General features: G+C 36.5%; 1 protein-coding gene across 5 annotated transcripts in view; it reads right to left on the bottom strand.

The window, feature by feature from the left end:
- The window catches only part of CACNA2D3 (calcium voltage-gated channel auxiliary subunit alpha2delta 3), a 388,669-nt gene that overhangs the window by 20,173 nt on the left and 342,126 nt on the right, over positions 1-26,370 (bottom strand). For 4 of the 5 annotated variants that reach the window (XM_036390972.2, XM_036390973.2, XM_036390974.2 and 1 more), the window contains 7 exons: positions 21,670-21,731; positions 20,753-20,797; positions 17,399-17,461; positions 14,789-14,859; positions 6,223-6,298; positions 2,747-2,799; positions 1,153-1,208 (listed from right to left, as the gene is read on the bottom strand). In XM_036390972.2, the coding sequence (XP_036246865.1) occupies positions 1,153-1,208; positions 2,747-2,799; positions 6,223-6,298; positions 14,789-14,859; positions 17,399-17,461; positions 20,753-20,797; positions 21,670-21,731 (426 nt within the window). Of the gene's footprint in view, positions 1-1,152; positions 1,209-2,746; positions 2,800-6,222; positions 6,299-7,771; positions 7,818-14,788; positions 14,860-17,398; positions 17,462-20,752; positions 20,798-21,669; positions 21,732-26,370 lie in introns of those variants that run through there. The other variant, XR_004981053.2, reaches the window with a different exon arrangement.

Genomic DNA, 26,370 nt, shown 5'->3' with positions numbered 1-26,370 from the left:
TATTTCCTACACTGGCTGCTTTGGCTGCTCTGCAAGCACCAAGGACTAGGACAGGCACAGCTGCCACTCCTCAAGGAAGGGTTTTGCATTTTCTGGGTCTAGCACAGCAAACCTGGCTGTCCTTCACAGCCTCAGTGGTAGGGATGGTTCTCTTCATGCTTAGGGAAATCACTGAACAGTTGGTCTTGGTTTTAGGGGCCTGACTGATATTTTATCTTCAGACAGGATATTATTTTGGCATAAAGACAGCCTAGTATCCAGGCAATGCAAATATTAAATGAAGCCTAAAGCAGCAATTTTATCCCCTGCTTTGCTAAGAAATATGCAAATATGAAGCTGAAGAATTCAGTTTAAATTCTTACACCAGTCAATGACACACAGCACAATTTGCCTATTAAATTGTCACTTGAAGAGCACTGCTCTTGTAAAGTGGCCCTTTACTTTTGAGAAACATTTCTAAAAATGCCATAAAAAGTCTGGTAAAACACAGAAAGACAGCTTACACTGAAAACTTCCCATTCTTAGTGGAACTATTAAAAACTGTCATTATTTCAAATGAAGCTTCTGCATTTTAAAAAAATATTTTGGATAAATTGAATTTTAATACATTTTAATGTCTATTTTTGAATGGAATAATAAAACAAAATACAGATCAGCCTTTTTTAGTATAAAATATACTATCTTAAGCTTTAAAAATTATTTTTGTATGAAATAATAGAGATGATCATATTTCTGTACACTTTTTTTGAAATGGCATTTTCCAGGACAATAACTCCACTACATTTTATGGCAGCTCTAGGAAAAAAGAAAAAAAGTTGTGTAACTAAAACAGTGTAATTGCTTTATTCACAAACTTTGTTTTTGAATGAAGAGAAATGTTTTTTAAAAACATATTTAATCATCATCTACTATTTTAACTTTTCTGTCATAGTGGTGTTCTGTGTTCCTAGAGTGCACACCAGCACTTACTGGTTATTCACAGATCTTAATTCTCTTGTGTTTTAGGAAACATTAACAAAGAAGAGAATGCTGGCATGGGAGGAAAACTGTTATCAGATGTTTATTATTCAGTGTACACACATCTGAATTTCAAAAGTCCTAATTACTCTAGACATTTCTGCCATTATTCTAGGGAAAAAAACTCACACTTACCTTTAGCTGTTAGATCAGAGTGCCACCAACTGCATAGATTAAATTCCACAAGGAACCTGGAGAAATGATTAGAGTTTTCACATTACCCCACAGAATGTTTTCCAAATACTGAACTGGCAGTAGCTTGATAACATTAATCCTATTTTCAATAAAAGCTAACACAGAACTGAAATTCAAGTTACTGGCATAACTCTGGGATTAGCACCTACTCCTATTCTCATATTTTTACTGGGTTATTTTTTTCCTTCTGAAAACTTGTTCTGAAATTAACCCCATCAATAAATCACAGATTTACCCATTTTTAATTTAAAATATTGATTGTATTTGGAATGTTCACTAAAACTCTCAAAGCATGGCAGCACACTCTATTTTTGCTGTTGAACATTATTTCTTCATCATGTGGGTATTTTAACTCTAGCAAAATGCCATGAGATTATAACTGTCCTGGCTACCACACAGGAGCACACACAAAATAGTTTCTTTTATTAATTCTCAAATTGAAATAATAAGGCTATTTTATTTCGAAGAGCAGAAAAGAGTAACCATTGTCTAATGAACTCTAACTAAATTGCAAAGAACACTAAAATACACCATGATTTACCTGGAAGAATGGACTGAAAAGTATCAGCCAATCAGTTGTTGTAAAGTAAAGAATGTGAAACCAACATTCAGTTCATCATATGCCTGTGAACTTACAATACTTATAAACATAGAAAGTTTCTTAACATTTGCAAATCTGTGAAATGTAGCATCAGTCTCATTTTAACACAATTTATTTCCCTTATATTCACTTAGAAAGCTGCATTTATCAATCTCTGCCCTCTGGCAGCAGCCATTCATTTAATTCTCCTTAACTCTTATTCTGAACTTTGAAAAAAGCTCATACAATTTACAATTAAACAAAATGATTACAAGAAAAAATCAGTTTTATGTCAGTAAAGATAAAATTCACTCATATCTGCAGCTCTGCTTTCAGATAAGAAGAATAACAAATCATATAGCTTAATAACACATTTTAAGGCTTCCTCTTCTCCATGTGATATTTCTATTTCTTAGGCACATTCTCTTGAAGATAATGATCATTATGAATTAACTGGGAATTTTAGAAGAATTAATGGAGATAGAAAAATTCAGCAGCATCCAAGTGCACCTTATCTGGCACTGTAATGGGTCCTTCCTACAGAATTTTATGAAGTGACAAACCATACAGTGAGTCAGGGTAACAAGTTTCTGCTCTGACAGCAGCCCACCCAAGCAGCATCACAAACAGCCAGACATGGATCTAAAATTGAACAGTAAGCACAGAAAGAAATTTAGGTTGTGTATTGTGATCTGCTAAACAAAGCCATGCAGATATAAGTGAAGACCATGAGTGTAATAAAAGTGAAAGTGCGCATAATACAGCCAAAATTCTCTCAGATTTCAAAAATGCAAAATTGAAAAAAAAGATTGACAAATATTAATATATTTAAAATCATCCAAGAAAAGTAGCACAATGCATGCAAAATGCGAAAGGTACAAATATTAATATCCAAAAGTAGAAATATTTAGCAATTCACAGAAATATTTTAGATTCTTGATGAAATCTACTTACAAGACAAGTTCAGTCATAATCCACTTTACTGCAGCAAAGAAGGCATTATAAGGCTGGAGAGAAGAAACTCATTTAATAAAAAGTCAAAACATGCAGCATTTATAGCTTAACTGAATTCTTCATGTAAAAATCATCCTTTAGATATTCAAATGCATATGGAGCATAAAACCCCCTTTTTTAAGGATCAAGAAATATTATTATACTGATTATTAAAATGCATAAGTAATGAAATTTTCTTTTTATAATACTTGGTCATATGCACAGATGATCAGTGGAAAAAGGAAAGGTTTTGCAAATGATTCTTAAATCTTTAACCTCTAGGGGTTCCTATTTCCCAGGCTATTGCTGGAGGAACAGCTCGGGCAGATAAAATGAGCTTTTCTTGGGCTGCAATTCACAGGCTTGCCTCTCTATAATGCAAATCTCTGTTCATTACCTCAGCCTCATTAGGCTCAGAAAAGTCTGAATTTACCTAAATGTTTATCTGTGTCATTTCACAGTCCACATGTAAGTACTTTAAGAAGTTTTTTCCCTCCTCCCTCTGTTTTTCTGGATCATAACAAATACAGCAAATCCTTTGAAAATCCTCTGTTGACAGTACTTCTAATACATTCTGAATATTTCATTTTTGAAAAGACTATTAATAGGATTAATCTTTCATGAAAAAAAGCCAGGCAGAAAAGTCAGCTTCCAGAAATTTGGAATTTCTCCTTGTCTCCTTCATTTTTGTTAGGATGTCCTCGTTGCACAAAATTCTGCCAACTCTGTTGGATGCAAACAGAGTATTTTAACAAATAGAAATCATAATGACAGAACTCCTCAGATATCTAAAATCATGCCTAACCAGCCCAAACCAGCACTCACTGGGAGCAGTGCTGTTAGGCAGAGCAGTAACAGGACAAATAAAATTTTCAGGGGCCACAGAGAAAAGTTTCTGTGCAGGGCTGAGGATTCAGACCCAAAGGACTCAGTCAGTGCCACGGAAGGCTGAGATCCCAACCCAGCAGAATGCAAAATGTGTGAGACAGGGAAGATTTTCACCTGTGAAGCCCTGTCTTATAGGAAAAAATAAAGAACTGCAAGACTTTCCTGGAGATGAAAGAAAAGAAAATGTCAGCCCTGTGGGACATCTTATTTATTTTCGTTCCAAATCAAAACCCCCGAAATTTCATGTCCAAGTAATTAAATTTGCTGTATACTTTAGTTTTCATAATGGCAAATTTCATGTAAAACAATGTATTTGTTATTACTGATGACGAATAATTATTTAGTGTGAAATATACCATGTGTTTTAGTAACTATTAAATTAGTAGAAATTAATTAAAATTTCAAACCCTAGTGTATTTGAAAAGATTCATTAATGTCTACAAAAAAAGAAAAAAACATTTTGTTTTGAAATTCCAGTGGAAAAAACATGGAATTACATTGATATAAATGCACTCTCATGAAATGTGATTTTACTCAAGAGCCTTTTCCACTCACAGACAGTTCCTTTAAAAACTGCAACAAAAACTGCAGTTCTATTCTCTCTACATATTTAAAGCACCATTGAGAGCTAAAATAATTTCGTTCTGTGACTCCATGGCACAGCTACATTTGCAACAAAGTGGTTCTATGGAGAATCATGTAGGTCTTGGAGCAATTAAAACAAAAGAAGTGCTAAATAACAAAGTATCTGGAGAGCTGTTAAGAAGCAATACTATTCTGATAAAGGAATGGACCTGGTTATCTGTAAATCTAGTCCATCCCTAATTTATCACCTCATTCCCTCAGTCTAAAAGGCTGGGAGAGAGTCTCTGATGCCTCTTCTCTATGCTGTTTAAAATAGGAATTTTATAGGGAGTTTCCATCTCGTCCCTGTCTCTATTCCTGAATTTATGAAACCATAATGCTCAACAGGAAGGATAAACACTTGTAAGCAAACCTCTTGCTTAAGCAGAAATTATATTGGATACTGTCTAATAACCTGATATGCAAAAAACTGGGCAAAAAACCCAAGAAAATGAGGAATCAGCCCAATGTGTCTCTAATGCAAGTTCTCTTTATACTTTTTCAATTGTCATGGTTGATAGAAATGATTGAATCAACAGGAAAATAATAACCTAAAACTCTGTTCATCTTTCATACTGAGGATCACCAAAACTCTCTTGAGGTTTAAAAATCCTGACTATGTTTAAATAAAAAAAATCCTTGACATGTCTGAATGCATCCCATAACAGATACAGGGGCTTTTTTCTTGGATATCCTGGACAAAATTTGGAATAATAAAAAAAGTCCTTTTGGATTAGAGCCCACTTTTTAAGGGATAATGCCTCAGCTCTACATGCTGAGTGCTTAGGCAAACTGAACTGATGTCCCAAGTCTTTGGATAGAAGGTTTTTGTTAAGAGCTGTAATATATTTTAAGGTATTTCATGCAAATGTGTTTCACAGCAGCCTGTTCTATTTCACTATTAGTTTAGGTCTCATTGCAGTCTAGTATTTATGATGGGAAGATGGTCTTTTTCAGGGTTCAGACTTTAGTGGATAAAAACTGATAAATGCCATAAGTCCAGGTATATGAAAAACAGAATACTGTAAATACCTAAATGAAAACATCCCCAAATGCACAAAATTATTAAAGGGTGTTTTTTTGTTTTTTTCCTAGTTAGATGTTCATTTAAAAATAAATAACATCAGGTAACTTTTCCAGACTGGCAAAATTGCCAATGTTTTGCTGCCGTTCTCTTACTTAAGAGTTTTTTTGTGCTATTATTGTCATCTCTTTGTGAAAATAGTTCCTTTTTAATATGCAAAACCTCTACCTAACACCTGATCAGTTCTGATAGATTATTACAGCAATCAGTAAAATGGATGCATGGTCACAAAGTATCCTTGGGATTATTACCCTGATAGAGGATTCAGCAATAAGGAAACGTTGCCTTGGCAAGACCCAGGTTGTCTCTAATCCAGCCTGGCAGAGGGACAGGGTTTGTACTCAAATTGCAACACAAGGGTTTAAATGCATCAAAATTCTACTTTAAAAGACATGTCTAGATACTAGGAAAAAGGAATTGTTAAAATCACTGACTTGCATGCCTTGTCAATGAACTATTCCTTTTGTATAAAAAAAAATCTTAAATTTTAATTTGAATTACATGTTTACATACAGAAAAGGCATATGTGATTCCAGTCCCTCAGACAAAACACAACCTATTGCCAAATTTACAAATTCCTAAGAAGGCAAATTCATACAGTGCAAAGAACTTTCTGACAGAACCTCAGAAATGGTGGCCCAGCATTAAAATGATTGAACTCAAAAAACCAGAACACTTTGTGTTCGTTTATAAGGAACCACCCTTTGTATGCTCTGGGACAAACACGAGAGCTGTAAGCATTCCAAATCAAAATAACAGTCTTACAATGGCCCTGAGATATTTGCAGCAATTTTCTTTGATGGTGGCATGGAAAGATGCTCATGAGAGGTGCTGTACTTACGTCCAGTAAGCTATGGGCACTGTCGCTACTCTCTTTGTTTGTCCTACACATGGCCTGGTAGTCATAAAGGGTAATTCTACAGGGAAGAACAGAAAATTGCTTGACTAAAAGAAGAAAACGCAGTGGAATAAAAATGGTGATATGGAACATTCTGCTCACTAAGTGGACAGGAAAATAAAAATTGTAACAGCTGGGGGGGAAAGAGGGAACGGGATCGTTAAAATACAGGTTATATGGAAGAGTGTAAGAAATGCTGTGAAAATTTTGTAAGGATTTTAGCAGACTACAGAACAAAGCAAAAGCAGAATTGGGAGGAACCAGGGAAGATATGCAGAGAGTGTAACACACAATGGCATAAACAATGTCGGGAGGAGGAGAATACACATCCAACACAATGCGTAAACAATTGGTTCTGGACTAAGATCAGCACATTGAGCCCCAGAAAGTGACAGAGCCTATGCATTTGAGAGGCTTCTCACAACCGACCACTCAGACTTCAGTAAAAGCAGAAATGCTCTTCGACAGTCCCAGCATCTCAGTGCACAACTGCTTTGAAAATGGCATTGCTTCTGAAGGACACAGAGGTGGAATTTCAGTGCATTGACAGTACAGATACTTGAAGCAGGATAGGTTTACCTTTGCTTATTTTCATGAAGGCAAAATATTCCAGATACTTGCTGTAATCAACTTATGCTAGAAGCCTCCTCAGATGCATAGTAAACAGGGAAATTTACTTATGCTTGCAATCTTACTCATCATTGAAACACTTCAGAGATGTAAATGTAGAATCCAGAACTCAGAGCTAGTACATGGAATTATTGTGATTATTTCTCTAAATCTGTCTGTCCGTAGAACAATCAATAAACTTTTTCCATCCATAAACAAAACATTTAAAATCTGTCGCAGATGTAAAGAATCTTTAACTGATAATTTGCAACAAGTGTAAATATATAGAACTCACTATTGTTCTTTGAAACATTTCCATTTGACTTGTGCATCATCAGAGGGACAAGGGAACACAACTGGACAGAGATGGTTAATAGAGATATGAGATGGGACTAAAATGTTTTGCAATGTGTGCCTTGCTTCTAAGTGGAGAGGAAAGAAAAGCACACAAATTCAGCTACACAGAGGAAGTCCCAGAAGCTGCCAAAACCAGGTCATGAAATGCACTCAGCATCACCACGAGGCATCCTGCACTGCATGCCATGAAACCTTGCAAGCTGTACCAATAAAATGTTGTATTCCATTGTGGAAGAGACTATATTTTTTTTTTCTGATCTAATTTTGTGACAGCAATAATCACTAAAAGCTTCTTTATTATGTCTATATTTTCTTTCTGGCTTACAGACAAAATCTCTAACATATTGGATGTCGCAGCTTCAACTGAACATTTAGCACATGGTCATACTGCTTACATCATTGTTTTTCTCTTTTGCTGAGAATAGCAATGCCTAGGAAGGCATTGTTGTGTGGACTGGCAGAGAGAGGCACATGGGAGACAAAAACATAACTAGAGACCTAAACATGGTGTGAGTCGCACACTGACCATCCTTGGCAGCATCCCGCCCACGGCCAGATCCGCGCACCCAGATCTGCCAAGACAAACAGAGCAGTACACCGTGTAAGCTGTGCTGCCTCTGTGGCATGCAGAAATACACCACTTCCCCTGGCTTTTCCCTTCCTTCTTCTTCATCCTTTAGCCATGCTCAGGATCCAGCCCCTGGAAAGGAATTTCTAGAGCTCAGCCTTTCCAGCCTTATCACTATTTTATTCTTTGGGATCCAAGCACGGTGGTGCTGTGTGTGCACCTGGACCACCCAGTGATGGAGGCAAGAGATAAATGCATAGAAAAGGGCAGTTTACAGGTGTTCATGCGCTCTGTGCAGAGTATCAAGATATTCCATATGGATTTCCATATGGATGAAAGACTCCCATCTTGCTTCATTTAATACCTAGCCTTAGAAGCAGAATACATGGTTTTGCCTCTATTCATTGTAAATTTTTTTTCAACATATTTATTAAGCTTGGTTCCATGTTTGAAAGTGTAATCAGTGTCTCAACTTTGAGTTTCAGACAGCAAAACTTCATGGTCAACCAGTGGACTTCATTATTTTGCTAAGCAGTGTTACTCAGCTGCTATTATAATACTATTGTATATATTACTATTAATACTATTATATTATATTACTATAATACTATTATATATATATTATATATATAATATATATATATATGCACTGTTATACCATTCTATACTATAAATAGAACATATATACTACTATGAGTCATGTGAAAGATCTATTATAATTTGAACTTAATTTTTGATATTGATAAAAGCCTTTCCCCCCTCAGTATTTGAACCTGGATTACATTTCTTATGTAATTATTGCAGTCTGAGAAAGTAAATAGTTTTTTTAAATGCTCAAAGATAAAAATGTATTAAAAGATGGAAATATATACTCCCAAAAATAACCAGAAATATAATTAATACTAAACCCCAACATGCTAGGTTATATTTATTGTAGATTGTCTTATGTTATTGCAGGGAGTGTTCAGCAATCTAAGATTGCACTATGATTAAGGGAAAGAAAACCAGTAAATAAATGTACTTAGAACACTCTTCATTTAACAGGGAAAAAATTGATAAATTTTAGAGTGATGGCAGAAGGAAAAAGTTTTAATGAACAACCTCAAAATCATGTGGATCACTACAGAACTTGGAGAGGTTTGATATCATCTGTGGATGATATTGGTTTTAGTTAGATGAGTTTAGTTTGAGCAAATATATTTGAATCTTCCAGTGTGAAGGTTCTGGTTCAGGAAAAATGAGAAGTCAGCTAATGTATCTGGGTTTAAAAAAAGGAAAACCAAAACGAAACAAAAGGAGAAAATGCTTAGAAAGGTACATAGCTTTCTGAACAAAAGTCTGGAATAAGTTTCAGCTTTAAAACAATGCATTGCTGTCTCAGTAACTTTCAAAGTGGGCTGTTGAACACCTAGCTCAAAGTTTCTAAAGATGATTCAGACAATCATAGCACAGGATGTGCAAAATATATCAGTGAAAGCATTGCTGCAAAATGTTCTTAAAAGACCTGGAAACAAATAAGAATTTTGTAATACACTTCAAAGATCAGTGCATGAAGCTGAAAACCACGTTGAAATCTGAACACTGCAACATACTGAACCAGTTCTGATTCTCTGTCACTATGGATGGTATTATATGGGTTCCAAGGCATTCACTATTTCAAATCCAGTTGTTTTGGTCTTATTCTTATAATAGGGAAGAAAAAGCCTTCCAGCCCTATTCCTTATAAAAGGCAGCAGAGCATTTGCACTCAAAGCAGTTGCCTACGATGCTGTGGTGCTCCTGTGCTCAAGTGTCATTTCCAGGCGTTGTTTTACTGCTAGAGTCTTTCTGAGATTTTAGAAAATAGATGTTGTTCTCACTCAGAAAGACTTAACCCAGTGTTGCAGAAGAAAGTCTTCCAGAGCACCCTTTCTGAAGTGATTGTATTTCAGCTTTAAGTAACTGTTTGCAGCTGACCATGCTGTGACCAGCTGATAATAGTGAGGGAACACAATTTCCTAAGCCCGCCTGTGTGCCCAAATGCATGTTCTGAATCACAGCACCTCCCAGGGGAGCTCTGCTCTTGCTACAGAGGACATTCCTGAGACTTTCTGAAACCACCACGCTGTCACCCTCCACACCTGAAGTCCACAGAGCAATTGTGGTCAGCATCAGCTATTAAGCACAACCAAAATGTGCATTGTCAATTTATGTAACTTCAGCAGCCAAACACATCTTACTGAAAACCCTTTTATTGTCAATTTCCTGATACAGTAAATTCCACTCTCCTACTTTGCAATGAACTTACAATTGAGTATGAATCTGGTTCAAGAAAATTAAACTTCCAAGACCTACCAGCAGCACAGGATATATTGGCAGATTCACTCTCTATTGCTTTCAGCCAGGTTTTCATCACACCCATGGATTTCTACTTGGTGTAGTATAAAATACCACCAATGACAATTGTAGCAGCTGAAAGGTCTTCAATGCATAAAATTTCAAATGTTTTGTCAGCGGTTCAAGATTTGGTGAGTTTCAAATAATGTGTAGGAATTAGAAGTTTTTTACATGGAAGTGAACATCCAGTCTATAGGAAAAAAAATGCTTTAAAGACCTGAACAAAGGAAGCCAATAATACAGATGTCCTAATTATTGACCCTATGCTTTATTCAGGAGTCTGTGGAAAAATTAGTGATGACTACAGCTAGATTGTGGTGGAAAGGTGTTCATAACTCAGACCTAAGGTGTGCAGCCTGTGGGCATTGTCACAAGGAAGGGAAAGAGGGACAGTGCTGAATGGTGTGAAAAGCAAAGCAGTTCCTAAGCCTCTCCTGTGGGGAGACAGCAGGACATTGTAGGAAACCCCAGACTGTTGCTGCTCTGGCTCTCACACCTGCACTGGCAGATTATTGGTGTCCAGAAGCTGCCAGGGTAATACCTTTCACCAAAATCAGTGGGAAGAATTAAACTAAATTACAGCATTTTGACAAAACAAACTCGTCATCACATATCTTTGCTTTCATTGCTCAGCTATTCCCAATTGCCAGTGTTCTCAAGGACTAACATGTATAAAAACCACAACTCAGCCTGTATTTACAGAACATGGAATGAGAACTACGTTATGTAACAAATATGCCTGTGTTTCTCCTTAAGTGTATAAACTGATTCTGTATATGAATACGCTGCCTTAAAAGTAATATTTACAGAGACAAAGTCAAACAATGCCTAAAACTCAGATTAAAGATATTAATTTTAGATATCACAGGATTAAAATATGAGCAGAAAAGATACCCCACAGCAGTGTGGGAGTTTCAGTGTGCAGGTACCTGATGCACATTTAGTAAATGCTGAAATAAAAATTGAACCTTGTTGGTAATGACAATTTGTCCAATGCCAAGTCCAACAGCTGCAATTTGGAATGTTCCTTCAGTCTATGCCTGATCTTCTCCAAAGCATACATGTACTATTTGCCCAATTAATAGGCAGCTAAATCCATGACTGTAAAAATCCACATTAAAATAAACACAAATTTTAAATGTTAGTGTGAATTTAGCACAAAAGGGGGAATATTAAGATATTAAGAATATCTTAATAAAATGCTTAAATATTAAAAGTTGGCCAAAATAGAAAATATCCTTCATTTGGAGGCTGTGCTGCATCAGTGAAAACTGTGCCCTGTTGTTAAGCAATGAGTTACTGTTCTCATGATTTGGATTTAAAATTTACTAAACTTTCTAGGAGAAGAACAAAGTTCTGAATTTCTTTTATTCTCATAACCTGGGGAAAAAAGCACTTGCTAGGTTTTGCTTATAAAGCAAATCAAGACAGATGAAATTCTGCCTCTTGGTGCATGAGGAGAGCACAGGTGAAGGATCTGCACAATAAGAAAAATTGGGAAACAACAGAAGCTCTCAGAGCAGCAAGAACTTGATAGACTGCGCCTTAGCTCCTGGGAAAGCTGCATTTCAGGGGTGTGCCACTTCAGTCCTACATCCTGACAAACTGGTCAAATGCCAATACTGACAAATACCAAAATTACAAGATTACTAAATGCCAAATACCAATGCATAGACTCTTCTGTGTAAGAGGATGCCTGCTGGAAAGAGAACTGCAAGAGGAAATGATGCTGCTTCCATATTTTTCATATAGAATTGCTCAGTCTTCCTCCTGCTGGAAAGGGTGAAAGTGTTTGGAAGTCAAGAGATGTTTTATTTTCTCTTAGAGATTTATTATGCTTATTTCTTTAGGGATCTCATTGCTTTGATAGCCCTTAATTTTCCTGATGGTAGTGTTGGTTTTTAGATTTTCATGGTTTGAGCTGTTGGAATTTTTTTTCACTGTTTTTATATAAACAAAGTGCTGAGAAAAACATAAAGAAACTTTTCTAAGTTATGTGAAGCAGATACTTTTCCATAAGCACATCCTAATTTATTTAATAATACATTTAAATCATATTTAAATTATTTAACTGTGTGCAATACTTAAGGTATAAGATAAACATAATTTTACTAAATGAAATCATAGAGCATGTCACGTTGCTGTGCAGGCACTGATATAGTTTTTCTCCCTAATTATAAACCCCATAAACTAAGAAAATATACATACATACATATGCACACATTATTCAAAAGAAGTACTGAGTTTAAAGAAATTGAGGAGGGAAGGAGGTATTTAAGTTCACTTTAAAAAATAAACAGCGAACATAAAAATTGAATTTCATCCTGCTGCAGGTTGAAAAGAAATACAGTCAGCAGCAAAAACCCCCCTTTTGTTTAGCACTTCCATCTCAATCCTACAAAGCACTTCTATATCACTCCAAATTTGCAGTAGTTGGGAGAGCAGACAGAGAGTTATTTCATTCCCTTTGTGGGTGCAGAGGCTGGAAGCTGGCAGGAATCACAAGGTGGGAGCACGCACTGGCACTGCCACTGGGATCTGTGCACTGGAGGAAGAGGGGACTCCCAGCCCCACGGCTGCTGGGGCAGGCAGCAAATCTTCTGCAGGGCACATCAGGCTGCACAGAACCTTCTAAACTCACCCCAAAGGGAGCACAACCAGCTCCAGCAGGGCAGGGTTATAACATTCACCTGCTGGACTGTACATGCCATGTAAGAAGCAATTGCAGGGAAGGATGGCTCTGGGCATTTTCAGAAGGAAATGCAATGACAGAGCTCTCTCTCAGCTTTGCCCCCATGGTGAGAGCAGCAATGACAATATAAGGTGTGCAAGGCCCACTTGGTGCTCTCAGGGAAGTGGTACTGCTGACAGATCTTGCCACTGAACCAAGCATCCTTTTTATTTCCTTCTTATTCCATATAAATAAATATTGGAAAAGCAAAACACAATCCCCACCCAGACAAATTAATAATCTTACAAATATTGTGAATGTATCTATTTTTTGTGAGAACCAGTGAAGATTTCTTCTTCACATTCTTGGAAAAATTTATTTAAAGGCTTCATCCATCACAGCTCAAAGACAGTTTGTTGGGTTTTTTTTTTTTGCTGCTGCTATCTGTTGTAGGGAAAATTGCTCACTTGCAATTACTCCACTTTGATTCTATCCCATCTTTAACCAATTTGCAATGGTCAGTTTATCATGGTTGAATAATTGGCTCATTGTGTTACTCATTTTCCTTAACATGCAGCTCAGTTGCACTGACCTTATGCCTTCATTATCTCTAATCATGAAGTACAAGACCAGCAAAATCCTAACCAATGGTCCTGTCCAAAGATCCACCCACTGCATTTTACAAGGAACTCTCAAGCTAAGCCTGTTTTCTCAATGGTGGTACCCATCACTGAGTAGATGCTCTGTTTGAAATGCCTTGTTGGGCAGGACTAAACAAACTGGGACAAGTTAAAGAATTATCCCTTGGTTTTGACTGTATTTTGTCCTCTGCATTAAATAAAATGCTTCATCTCTTGTCCAAACAGATCCTTTCATTGCCAAATCCAGTCTATAAACAGTGGTATTACTTCACTTCCTTCTACAGCATATGTTAAATATATAATGCTAAATGAAAAAAAGTCACCACCCTTGGAAAACTTGGATTGGGGATGGGTGATTCCATGAGTGCTCACATTTCAGGTCAGTCCTTTCCTGGGAGTGGTACTCAGCTGCCATGCACAGGCACAGCTTAAGGGAGCTGATTTACCAAGCAAGCCCACAAACCAGAGAGAGATTCAGAGAGGCTCTGCACACACCCTCACAGGTAGAAGCTAAACTCAGTGATGGATGGCAGCAGTGATATGTCTTTTTATTCATACTAGAAATGCATAGGAAAATAAAAAGGAAAAGTATAAAAGGAGTTTTCTTGTGCTGAGGAGGACAAAGGGGTACAAAACAGCTCTGACCACATGAACAATTCTTAGACCTCATGAAAGCCATGAAGATTCCAGTGGTGAGTTAGAGGTAAAAGGGAAATTTTATTCTTAATTCCTCAGAGTGCATAATTTATTTCAAAGGACAACACAAAATCACTGTTAGTTTTTAATGTCATCATGATAGTGAGATCAGATCAATAGTCACAACCACGTTCAAAGGTAAGTTAGCATGTGAATGGAGATGGATTACTGGGAGAACACATTTTCCCTTCAATAGCAGGACATTTTGCACTGTCTAGCTCGAGCAATCTCCAACTTTTTATAGGTCAAAATGATAATGTGGCATAAATGTTTTGCTTTAGAGCTTTTTAAAACGGCTCAGTAGTGGATATGGCCCAATTCCTTTTCCATCTGAGCCCAGTCGGAAGAGGAAAAGGACACAGTTTTAGCATTGTAGTCAAATATAGCATTGTTAAATAAGAAACTCACTTTAGGCTGACTCTAATACTCTCAATGTTTGATGTGTATGGAATCAAATTACACTCAGCTTGTACAGAAAAGATACAGAGGTATAGATGAGAATCCAGCCATGCTGCCAGTCTTGGCTTTCTTTTACATGACTTTGATTTTTTTGTTAGAACATTTTTTAAGAGATAAAATATTAATTCTTACCTCTTAAAAGAGCCCATTGTTAGTAACTTGTTCATCACAGCCCCTTCAACCTCCCCAAAAAAGTAACCAGTCTGTAAGGGGAAAATGCAAGGAATTACCAAAAGTGTAGATAAATACAAAACAACACTGGATGCAGTTTCAACTGGCATATTCAGGATCTGGCAAGAGTGGCTTTGACAGCTACATAGACAGGTTTTCACGACTGCTGCTACATAAAACCTGAAGAGGACTTCCCAGTCAGGGCAAATTGTTGGGATTATATTATTGCCCCTGAGCAGATGTGAGAGCTTAAACAATATATTGAGGTACATTATATAACATTCAATATCAAAAATAAAAGCCTTCAAAATCTAAAGCTTGTAAAGAAAACACACTAATCTGATCACAAACTCTTGTGATTAAAATGTTACTCAAAAAAGATATAAACAGGTTGTGAGAGGATTTCATAAACAGTCATTAAAAAACATTGTTTATAATTCCTGTATGACCTGTTTAAGGAGCTGGAACAGTACATTTCATCAATCCTATAAATTTTAACTCCATTCAGAGTCATTTCATACTTAAAACCACTCAGCTTGATGAATTACTCATTTTGTCCCTATTCAGTACTTGTGGACTAATAAAAATAAATCTCTGTTGAGAAAACAAACATTGCTGTTATAAATTTGGTCAGCAAGATGGAAGTGACTCCGTCATCTGCAGCCATTCATGTGACAGTGGAAAATCTTGCAAGTACAGCACTTTTCTACCTTGGGAAGACCTGTTTTATTTTAGAGCCTCAGCTCCCAGGAGGATTGGATATTTCTCTTCATTGTTTAAAGGGAGAAATCCCACAATTTATGAGGGGGAAAGGGCACTACACTCTCAAATTGCATGGATTCCATAGGTTTTGTATGAACTAAACCCCAATTCCATTACAAGGAACTTAGCTGACCTCAAGTATGCACCTGGGAGTTCGCAGGCAGAAAAGTTACAGCCCTAGCTAAAAAAAGGCATTCCTCCACCTAAAAGGCAAGTATTGCCTTTTTTTCCCCCTTCCTTTCCTCAGGGGAACCTTGGAACATTTTCCAAAACATATGGGTATGTAAAGTCTCCTAGAAACACAAGGAACATGACTAAAAATACCAGCTTCAATAGCCCTGGCTGACTGATGAAGAAAGATTACCCTAACGATTGGAGAGGCAGGCAACGTCGAGAAACTCCAAACCATAAATGCCTCATGCAACCTTAGATAGCAAGAAACCTGATTTGTCAACTTGTGCACCAGCCTTATGAAGACATTTCAGTGACAGTTCTCTCCACAAAAGCTCCCTTTGCAAATGCCAGTTCTCCCCCAAGCAGTTACACTCAGGTTATCATTTTTTTAATACATCAGGATTTAGTTGCAATTCAGAAGAATTACTCTGCTCCACAAACCTGATTCTTGGAGCAGTTCAGGTCATGTTTGGAAAGCTGATAGATAGAAAAACAGTGCTGAAGGAACCCCAGATAGATCAAGAATTAGTAAGGCATCATCCCACTTTTCTATCCCTTCTCTACCCACAACAGCCTGTATACAGACTATATATAAAATAGACATACACTAATGTAATCTTATTATAAATTTACATAAACATTCTCTGCTGCCCCTCTTTGACTTGGATACATTTAACGAATAAAGCAGGTCAGAATACATTTTCACATTTCTGGTGCAACAGTTGTCCAAACTATTCAAAGAAATAGAAATGGCTTTTATCAGGTGAGTACCAAAAGAAACATCTCTTCCTATTCATCACTGGCCATAGCCAGCTATGAGCTGGCCAACCACTGGCACAAGTCACAGCTGTGCATCTGTAAATAGCACCAACAACTAAAGGGGAAAGAGACAAACAGGTTTTCAGTGTATCAAGATCATTCCATAATGAGTGTATTTCTTAGGTCATGCTCACCATAACAAACTTAATTCAGCTGAGGGTTAAGTAGGAGTGTGGCTATTCCTATTCACAGTCCCAACACATAAACCCAATTCAACTTCAGATAATCCTGGCATGAAAACGGCTGGGGGACCATCCCAGCAGTTCAGGCACAGGTTAATGAGAATGGTGATGGTTCCTTCACAAGGTTTGCAGGATTGAGCAAAACATTCTATGATTCTGTGATAATCATATTTCTTGTCCTCTCCATTGTGATGCTGAGTGCTTAATTTTAATCCTTCAATGACTGTAATCCCCTTCAGAAAACAAACTCCTCAGCCAACAGCTCTGTAAAATCTCATTATCTTAAGTTTGAATGTAAAAGCTCTGTGTCCTCCCCCTCTCCCTTCCCAACCTTTCCATGTGACAAAAATGGCACAGGAAGTTTTTTTCTTGGAGTAAAACCCTCTTATAGGAGACAGACACTTCTTCAGGAAGAAAGGTCTTTAAAGAGAACATTTATGAGTTTAAGAACAGACCCTGCTCCAAGGGGAGAAAGAAACTGAGCTCCAGTGAGAATAAAGCTTACATTCTTTGTAGAAGGATTTTTTTTGATGTTGCTAATTCCTTACCATTTTCAGATGGTGGTCTATTTTAAAAAAACTAATTTTAGATTAATATGTTACATCAGAAGACTCAAGAAAAATCTTACACTTACCTGTTGATAATCTTCAGACACTAAAATAAATCCATTGTTATCTATTAGGTAACAGTTGATTGTCTGAAAAATAATAAAAGACTATTTTAATTTTTGATTTTAGGACACAGCAATAAGTTAATTATATACTTTAGTTCTAAGTCAATTCTAAATGGGTAAAAATGTCAGGTTTTTAGAAGGTTTTACATAAATTCAAAATGAGTGTAGTCTTGGTTCTGGGATATTATCCAATTTAATTTGTATGCTTTTTTCATGCAAAACTAAACAAAGATGTGTACAGAATGGGAGGATATAATGTAATTACAAACAAACATAAAACCCAAAATTTTGTGGTTTCATAATCCCTTCTTAAAAGTTTTCCTTATGGCAAAGTTTGCAAAGGCAGAGAACTTCAGTGTTCCTGATGGCTTCTCCTGTATTTGGAGAAAAACATCAGCACAATGTCATTACCCTAACGATGTACTAATGAAAACACAGTGTCAGCCTGCAGAACCAACAGGGGACCAGGCAGTATTTTTTAATTTGTTCATTGGGGGATGGGGCCAGAAACTTCTGTAAAAGAGGCCCCACAGGTCTCCTAAAGCTTTTCAAATTGTATTTTTAATTGGGAACTGGGTTTAGAGGCAGGACTGTTAGCTTTTGGTAGGTCAGACGTCTGAACTGTATAAAACAAGGTAAAGCCAAATCAGAGCTTCCTTCCACACACACGTGCACCATTTTAACCTCACAGAACTACTTGCTACAGGCAAAGTTTTAATTACTGCACTTCAGAGTTTCAACATGAGGTTTAACTCAAACCCTGAAACCTTGATATAACTCAGTTTCTCCTCAGGATTGCCAAATAACTATCTCAGTGTTAAATCTTTATTGTATTTCTATTGTTGGTCTAAATCAGCAACATTTTTATCTTTGCTTATTGAATTTTCCATGACATTTGTATAAAAGGAAAAAATAAGCAGAATGGCTTTCAATACAGGAATCCTCCTGGCTTTGTTTTTGATTCAAAACCTTTCCTGCAGCAAATGGGGAAATTTTTACAGAAATATGACAAAATATAGCTTTCTGCTACACTCTGCACATCCAGCAAGATCACTGTGCTGTTTTAGGGGGGAAAGCAGCCTCGTGCAGTAGCAGTGTGCAAGATATGAAAATGCAGTCTGATGTTTCCAGAGATGCTCAGATGTGCCTGATTCTCATTCTAGCCACATATTAGCACTGTCCTGTGGGGCCAAAGAGGAGAAACTTGCAGAAATGCTAGCTTGAAGTGGAGGTTTTAAAAAAAGCTGAAACTGAAACCAGGCAAAAGTTGAGAATGAACATCATTCCCTAATGCAAATGCAGGATATTCATTCTAAAAGGAAAACCCAAGCTACGGCAAGCCCAGTGACAGAAAACCTGTCAGAAAGGAAGCTGAAACAACTCATTTTCAACCTTTGATCTGCTAGAAAGCCCAAAGCTGGCAAATGCAATGGGAAAAGCTGATGGTGCTGGGCAGGAGCTGAGCAGAGCTGATGCACTCAGAAGAGGCAGCTCCTCGAGCCCAGTGGTGTGTGAAGGATGGAATTTCAGATTCAGGCTCCAACTGCACAGCTCTGCTCTCCCCAAAGCCAGCCTGAAACCTCCCACTGACTGCCCCAGGAGAGGAGCTAAGTCAACACCGAGATCTTTTGAGGATACATATTTGCAGTCTTCATGCGTGAAAGATTAATCTAAAGATACTGCTTTAGAAACAATATTTCTCCATAGTATAGAAAATAAATAAAAGAAGTCATGCTGGACAAGGAAAAGTATAGGCTTAATTTCATAGTTTATGGTTTATGTGCTGTTGGGAAAAGACTGGCTCAATTCAAGAATTAGTAGCCATGTCTCACATCTCTAAGATTTGGTTATTCACTAGCACAGTTCACAACTATAAAAATACCAATTTTTAGCACTGTTATAACAGGTATAATGCAATAAATGGAATCTATATATTTTTGGTGGAATGTGAAGATAAGACGATTTCTATTTCAATCCATTTTAGAAATATTAACTGGGAAAAAAATATTCATTCAGAACCATTCATTCACCCCTTGCCAGCAAGATAAATAACTTCCAGTATTACTACTGTGTGAAAGAAGCAGCTTGTAATTTAACTTTAGCATGGACGAAGGGACAGCAGAATGCATTTACTCATTACTAGCAAATGTCAGATTTCTGATACAAGTTTTATGTATTGGCATAGTAGCATTTGCATAGACTACAGCTGTATGAAAGAGCTCTAATTCAAAATGTTTCACAGGTATTGGAAGTGAACTATGCTCAGGTTTGCCCAAAGATTCAAGTTCAGTGAATTTCAGATTTCAAGGGAACGTTCCATAGGTGGAGAGTCCCTGAGCTTGTAAAACTCTAGGCATGAAGTCCAGAATAAACACAGCAAGAATGTTAACTGAGGTCTGAGAACACATCTGAACTACAGGAACTTTGATGCAGTTCAAGTCCTCTATGTATTTTTCACAGCTCCAGGATACAATAACAATAATGGAATGTAACGTGGGTTAAGAAACCAGAAATGAAATAGAAAGAAAACAGAACATGCAAATAAAACGCGAGGCATCAGGAAAACAAGAATAAATGAGCAAATTCAAAGCTCTCAAGAAAAAAAAAAAAGTATTTTTAATTAATGGGTTGTCTCTATTTAGGATCAAAGGTATCATACACTCGTCACTTGACTCCCTTTATTTTTAATTATACTTACAATTACCATATTATTATTAATAGTAATTAATATTTATTGACTATTGTGCCATTCAATTTGCATTAATGTCTTCATGTTTACTTTTAAATGCTTTAATTTATACTGTAAATGTTCAGCAGACATTTTCTTGCCATTGAGAGAAGCTGTGAAAGTCAACAGAGAGAAGCTGTGATATTTGTTTGAGTCCTGTCAAAAGTGTGTTTTGTCATGAAGAAAAAGTCTGGAATCTCTAAATCAGCAATGTTCACACTATTACTAAATTTCTACACGTATGGTTCCTGCTGGTGTCCAGCTGAAGACTTTAAAGTGCTAGTGGCTTTTTTTTTCCATTAACAATAAAGTGGTAAACAAATGCCTTAGCACTGCTTCAAATTATTTCCCAAACTGGATTCACAAAGCAGAAATTATTGCAACACATATTTGAGGTAATGGAGTCAACCTTGTAATTCAGTGGGTACCTGATATAGGCATAAAAAAAAGTCTCCCTATCCAAACAGTGTAATATTTAGAAGGCGATAAAGATCATAATGTACAATGAGATGTTCAAATTAAATTCATCAACTATGTCTTCTACTGCAGTAAAGGTATACAATGGAAAAAATCTGTTAAATACTTACTTCATCATCACAACTTATAGCACATCTGCCATCGAGAGATGCACACTGCAGAGGATAAAAAAAAATCAATAAAGTGTTTTCAATTCTCTCTTTGATGATTAAAAAATAAAACTTTATATAAATTTATATGAGCAAAATTTTAAAGGAGATGATATTGATTACATCTTTATCTAAATTAAATCTAAGAATGACTAGCAAACTTTTGAATTGTTCACCAAATGTGTTCTGTTTCTCTCTGCAGAGAAAGGGTTCATTCACACTGTAACAATTTCAGCTGCTTTAAACACCACAATCTCCTCCAGTTTTGAAGCCATTCATAGACGAGAGAAGATTCTCCAGCAGGGGTGGGGTCAGGGCGTATTTTCTGTAACAGCACAGTTCCAATCGATTCTCAAACCAGGGATGGCATCTCCTAATCCTCAGAAAGTACCTGATTATCCTCTTCAGTGAGTACAAATTCTATCATCCCTGAATGGTTTAGGTAAAGTTTATTGAGCACTGAGTGCCAACCATGATTCATCAATGTAGTTTTGTTAATTAACCTGTGTGATCTTACAGTTGCTTAGAGTTAGAGAGAAAATCTAGGTGAGAAGTCATGATTCTGCTGTGACTAGACACAAATTCCACACTTCTGTTACTGTTTACACTTTCTTAAGGGAGAAAAGCCATGTACCAACAAAGTAATTCCTTATGTATTGGGGCAAAAAATTAATAAACTTTTAACTTGCTTCCAAAAATCAAGCAATGATCTTCATCACTGAATTCTCCTTTTCTGTATCCAAATGTAAAGTAAACCAGAACAAGTCTTCAAATACATTGTTTCTTTACAATATTTTGCTTCTGACAAGATCATCACTTTCACAGATAAAAAACTGTTGTGGATTCAATGACAAAAAAACTTTCAATTTAAAATGTACCTGTCTGCTTGCAGTCCAAAATTTCCGCTGGAAAAATTCAAGTTTCATCTGGATACCTACAGCTGGGAAAGAGAAAAATAAATAAATAAACCCAGCATGCTTAATTCCTTCAAAGTTATTCTTTAAAATTAGTCAGGAAGAAAAGGTTTCATTACGAAAAGAGAAAGTTAAACCCTAAAATTAAAAAAACACAACTAATTAAATTGAAGAGACCGCACAGTCATATTTTAAACCATTTAAACAGAAAGATGCTTATATAATGTGAAGAATACACATGCCAAACAAAAAAAAAAAATTCAAATTGCATGTCTCCATAGTTAATATCAAAGAACCACAGCCTGAACATATTTATGTTCACACTAATTTCATTTATATTTCACTAGTACCAATATAACAGCTGTAGGGAACTCACACAATGTGTTTTCTACTGAAACCCATGAAGGTTTTCTGAAACAACATGAAAATGTTGGTTGACACTTCAAGTGATGATTTGTTTTGAGGTCATTTAATCCATAAATTATCAGTGGAACACAAGGAGCATTAAAAATGTGTTTGAAAAAAATGGAAGTTAAGAGTATTATTTGTAATTCTGTAAAAGGGAAGTATCTGACAAATCTTACTGGCTATCAATTTTTTTTAAATTATATTAATGATAATGGATTGCAATTTTTAAAAATCATTATTCAAGATACAGATACTTGTTTAAATTATACGTTTCTCATAATCTCAGGTGAGATTATGTTTTTCCAAATATCAATGAACCTTTCTTCCAGCCTGGTCTGATGTTCCTATCACTGCTTCTATTGCAGAGCAATATAAAGCCCTGAGGTTTGCAGAAGCTCCAAAAGCAGTTGATTCTTCTGGTTTCACTTGCCTAAACTGAGAGAACTCAAAAAAGCTTTAAAAGTCTGAAGATCAATCTCCTAATAAATTAATGGGTTTTTTAAAAAACAAGGCCTCAAAAAAAAGTTGTTTTGGAAAACTGAATGAAATTTCACATATTCATTCCTCCTCTAGGGCCTACAGCAGGAATAGCTTAAAAACATATTTACATTTATATTATTGATACTTGCTTTTGCAAATGCACACACACTGATGTCATGCACATATTTGATTTTGTGTTAGCAGGTAGGGAAAAAGTATGTGAAATGAAATCTGTAATGGGCTGATACAATGGGATGTGAAATTACATCAGGAATTTTCTTATGTGAACACGTTATAAATATTTTTCTGCTATCTTTAACTCACTGATGGTTTTGCTTCAGAGAGCAAGTAGAGGAATCCAGTTCTCCTTTTGAATAAACACCAGAGGAGACTCTCCAGCTACATTTTATTATCTAGAATTAACGTTATGGTCCATGAGAAGATGCTCTCTGGCAGCCAAGCAGCACATTTGCTTCATCTACTGCTTGCCTTTGGGTTAATTCTAGCATATCCTACCTGCTTTTTTTTCTGAAATGCAGGCAAAACACCACAGACACACTTTCAGGAACTTTCCTCAAGGAAATCACATCGCTTCTGGGTGCTGTGTCAGCATGGGAAGGGTCAGCCTCATGTGCTTGTAGAGCTGTGTGCACTGTACTCAGATATTGCTCATTTAAGGTCCTGATAAGCTCAGCACTTTGGAATTCACACTGCTAGAGATACCAGCACCCAGAAAACTGCTGCTCTTGAAAAGTGTTAATGAAAGGTAATGGAAGTGTAATAGACAATAGTTAAAGAGGTAAAACTCTTGTTCTCCCCTAATGAAATTATATGTATATACAAATGTGAGCAGGATTTTGGACTAGATGAGCTCAAGATATCCCTCCCACTCTAAATTATCTTATGATTCTGATTTAAGTGTAAAAGTTTTGTAGAAAAGTGATAACTTTACATCTCAGAACCTTCCTTACGAAGAGAATCAATGTGCATGGAAAGTTTCCTGTGTCCTGTACAAAACCTACCACACAACAGAATCTGAAACAGTGACAGGAGAATTACAGCAAAGCTCATCTGTGAAATGTTCCACGTGCGTGTTCCACTGAGTCACAATGGAATGCTGCAGCAGAACAACAATTGAAATGCTGGGATTAATTTCTGTGAAATGCAGAGCCTCCCTCTCCATGAGGATGAGAAGGGGCAGCTGCAGGTTTGGGTTCATAGCAGCAACTCGAAAATTTTGATGCTTTCATGGACAGACTGTGAGGGAAAATAAAAGAGAGAGAAATATTGCGGTTGGTCCCACTCGAGCAGATTTCACAGTTTCAGCAGCAGGGTGATTTGTGCAGAAACTGAAGGTATAGGCATTATCAATTTAGCTACTGCCTGCCTTTGAAAAAGAAATCAGTTTATTTCTCTGCCTAACTTTGAAAAGAGTTGTATCACTAACCTCTGAGGTACAATGCCATTAAAGAGGGTAAAACAGAAACCATCCAAGCTGGTCAAGGTAATACAACATTACAACAGCAACATTTTAACATATTCCCTTTGTGAAGTAATTTCTCATTAGTTTTGAAATCCTTTGGCTTGGTATTAAATAATGAACATGATGTCAAGTACATGATGGCTGGACTTGATTTACAGTTGGGCTTGATGATCCAAAGGGTCTTTTCCCAGTTAATGATTCTATGATCTCTACCTGGGCTTGCAGGGGAGGAGGAGAGAACACATCTCACAAACATGGCATGGTGAAAGCAGAATTAGGCAGGTTTTTTGAGAGGTCTATCTTAGTATGAGATTTTAATCTCACAGTTTTGTCCTATTTACACATTGTTCCCTGCACAATTCCACACAGGAACTTCCCTGTCACAGCTTTTAAATATTCTATATCCTACATAATATATAATAAATGAAAATTACTAATAGTTCCTAAAATTCAGCCGAAAATTACTTTAATGCCTCCAGATTTGAAAGAATTTACAGTGTTAAGGTATAGGAAATTACTTTCTTTTTAACCCTCATGTGACACTAAAGCACTTCTGCAGGTTTTTCCCTCCTGAGCTTTTCAAGAACTTTGTGACTAGAACATGAAATTTTTTTGACTGGTCATTTAATGCCATAAGAGCTATTCAAATATACTTCAAAAGGTTTTTGAGCCATTATATTCTCCTGAGCATTCCCTAATCCTTCAGCACTTGACAACTTCTGAACAAAATATCTGTGCTCCTAACCACCATTAAACCTATGTTTTACAAACTGCCTACATGAGGGGGGAAAAGGAAACAGGAAAACTTCAAAATTATATCTCCCATGTCTCTAATTCCGAGTTTAGCCTTCTGGGTGTAACAGTTACTACAGAGATTTAGATTAAAAAGCTGAAATTGCACTCAGATATTTCTAAATCTTGTTCGGGAAGGAGCCCAGAAACTGCCACAAATAACAAAAACTCACTGACTTTTCTGTGGAGTGTACACTTCAAAGTATAAAATATTCTTCCATATTTGCAGGCTTGGTTCAACCAAAATGGCCAAAGGATAAAAATTGTTCAGCCAGGAAAAAAAGGAGTTCTGTGTTCACTGCTGCCTTTTCTCCAGTGTCACAGAGAAGGGTAGGCTGGAGCTGAGGGCAGGCAGGAGAACAATTGATGGCAGCTGAGAGAGAGGGTAGTTTGTGTTATGTAACACAAAACGTATCATTTCAAACAAATATTGCAAATCCAATCTTTTGTTTTAGTCACATCAGCAAATTTACTTAGGTGATGCAAATAAAAACCTTTAATTCTGCCTACAGAAACAGTTATTTAACTCCCTGATGTTTCTTCTCTCTGTTTAATAAAGTGTCTCCTATTTTTGTAGTGCAGACCCTATGAAATAACAGATGGTTGAGAAGGACAAAGTTAAATTCTTGGCTCAGTGATAATTATTGTTAAATAAGTAATTTCCTTGTGCATCGATTCCATGGCTGAAGGGAATATTTCACTCTCTCAGTGGGTTGCTTTCAGATGGAAGTACTGGGAAGTGCCCAAATGCTGCATGGTTCAGAGCTGCTTAGTATCAAGGCAAACATGAAGCAAAACAAATAACTACTGAGAATAGATCAGGATTGCTTGTGTTCCTTTCAATCTTCTTGGTTAAGCAAATAGACAGGCGGATAAGGAAATCCTTCCTTAGCAAATTACTGCTGTGCAAAGAATTAGAATCCTTCTTAGGTTCTAAGGAAAAAGAATAATTTCCTACTTAAAATACGAGAGGAAAATAGATTAGATTTATTTCAGGCAAGAGAGGAGCTGAGTCTCCCTACAAACCTGACAAATGGATTCCAAATACACGATTATAGGAAAAAGTAGCAAAAGCTAAAGGGATTTCCATTCTCTGAAATACCTATACACTGTAACACTGTATATAAACACTAGATCAGCAAGGTTACAAAAATATCTTGAGGTCTCCATTCCTTTTCCCACAGAATACAGTAGAGATTAAGAGTCTCTCTCATACATAAAAGATGCCTAAAATCTTAAGGACATTTTGGCCTCCTATTTCCGATGGAATTATCTTAAATGAGGTTTAACTTGGCTTCAAAATAAGAAATGTTGGACACAGACTTGTAGCAGGATTATTTTTCAATCTGTATCACCTTTGTGTATTGAGCTTAGACTATTTAAAACTATCCTCTTTCTCTGTTATAGTATTAACTGATTATCATCTTTTAAAATATCTAATAACTACATGTGAATTATTCCAGAGCACACTTAAATACTTTTTAAAAAGTTGATTTCCCTTC

This window comes from Molothrus ater, chromosome 11, assembly GCF_012460135.2.
Source record: "Molothrus ater isolate BHLD 08-10-18 breed brown headed cowbird chromosome 11, BPBGC_Mater_1.1, whole genome shotgun sequence".
Taxonomy (NCBI): domain Eukaryota; kingdom Metazoa; phylum Chordata; class Aves; order Passeriformes; family Icteridae; genus Molothrus; species Molothrus ater.
This window is presented reverse-complemented; position numbering and strand designations above follow the sequence as displayed.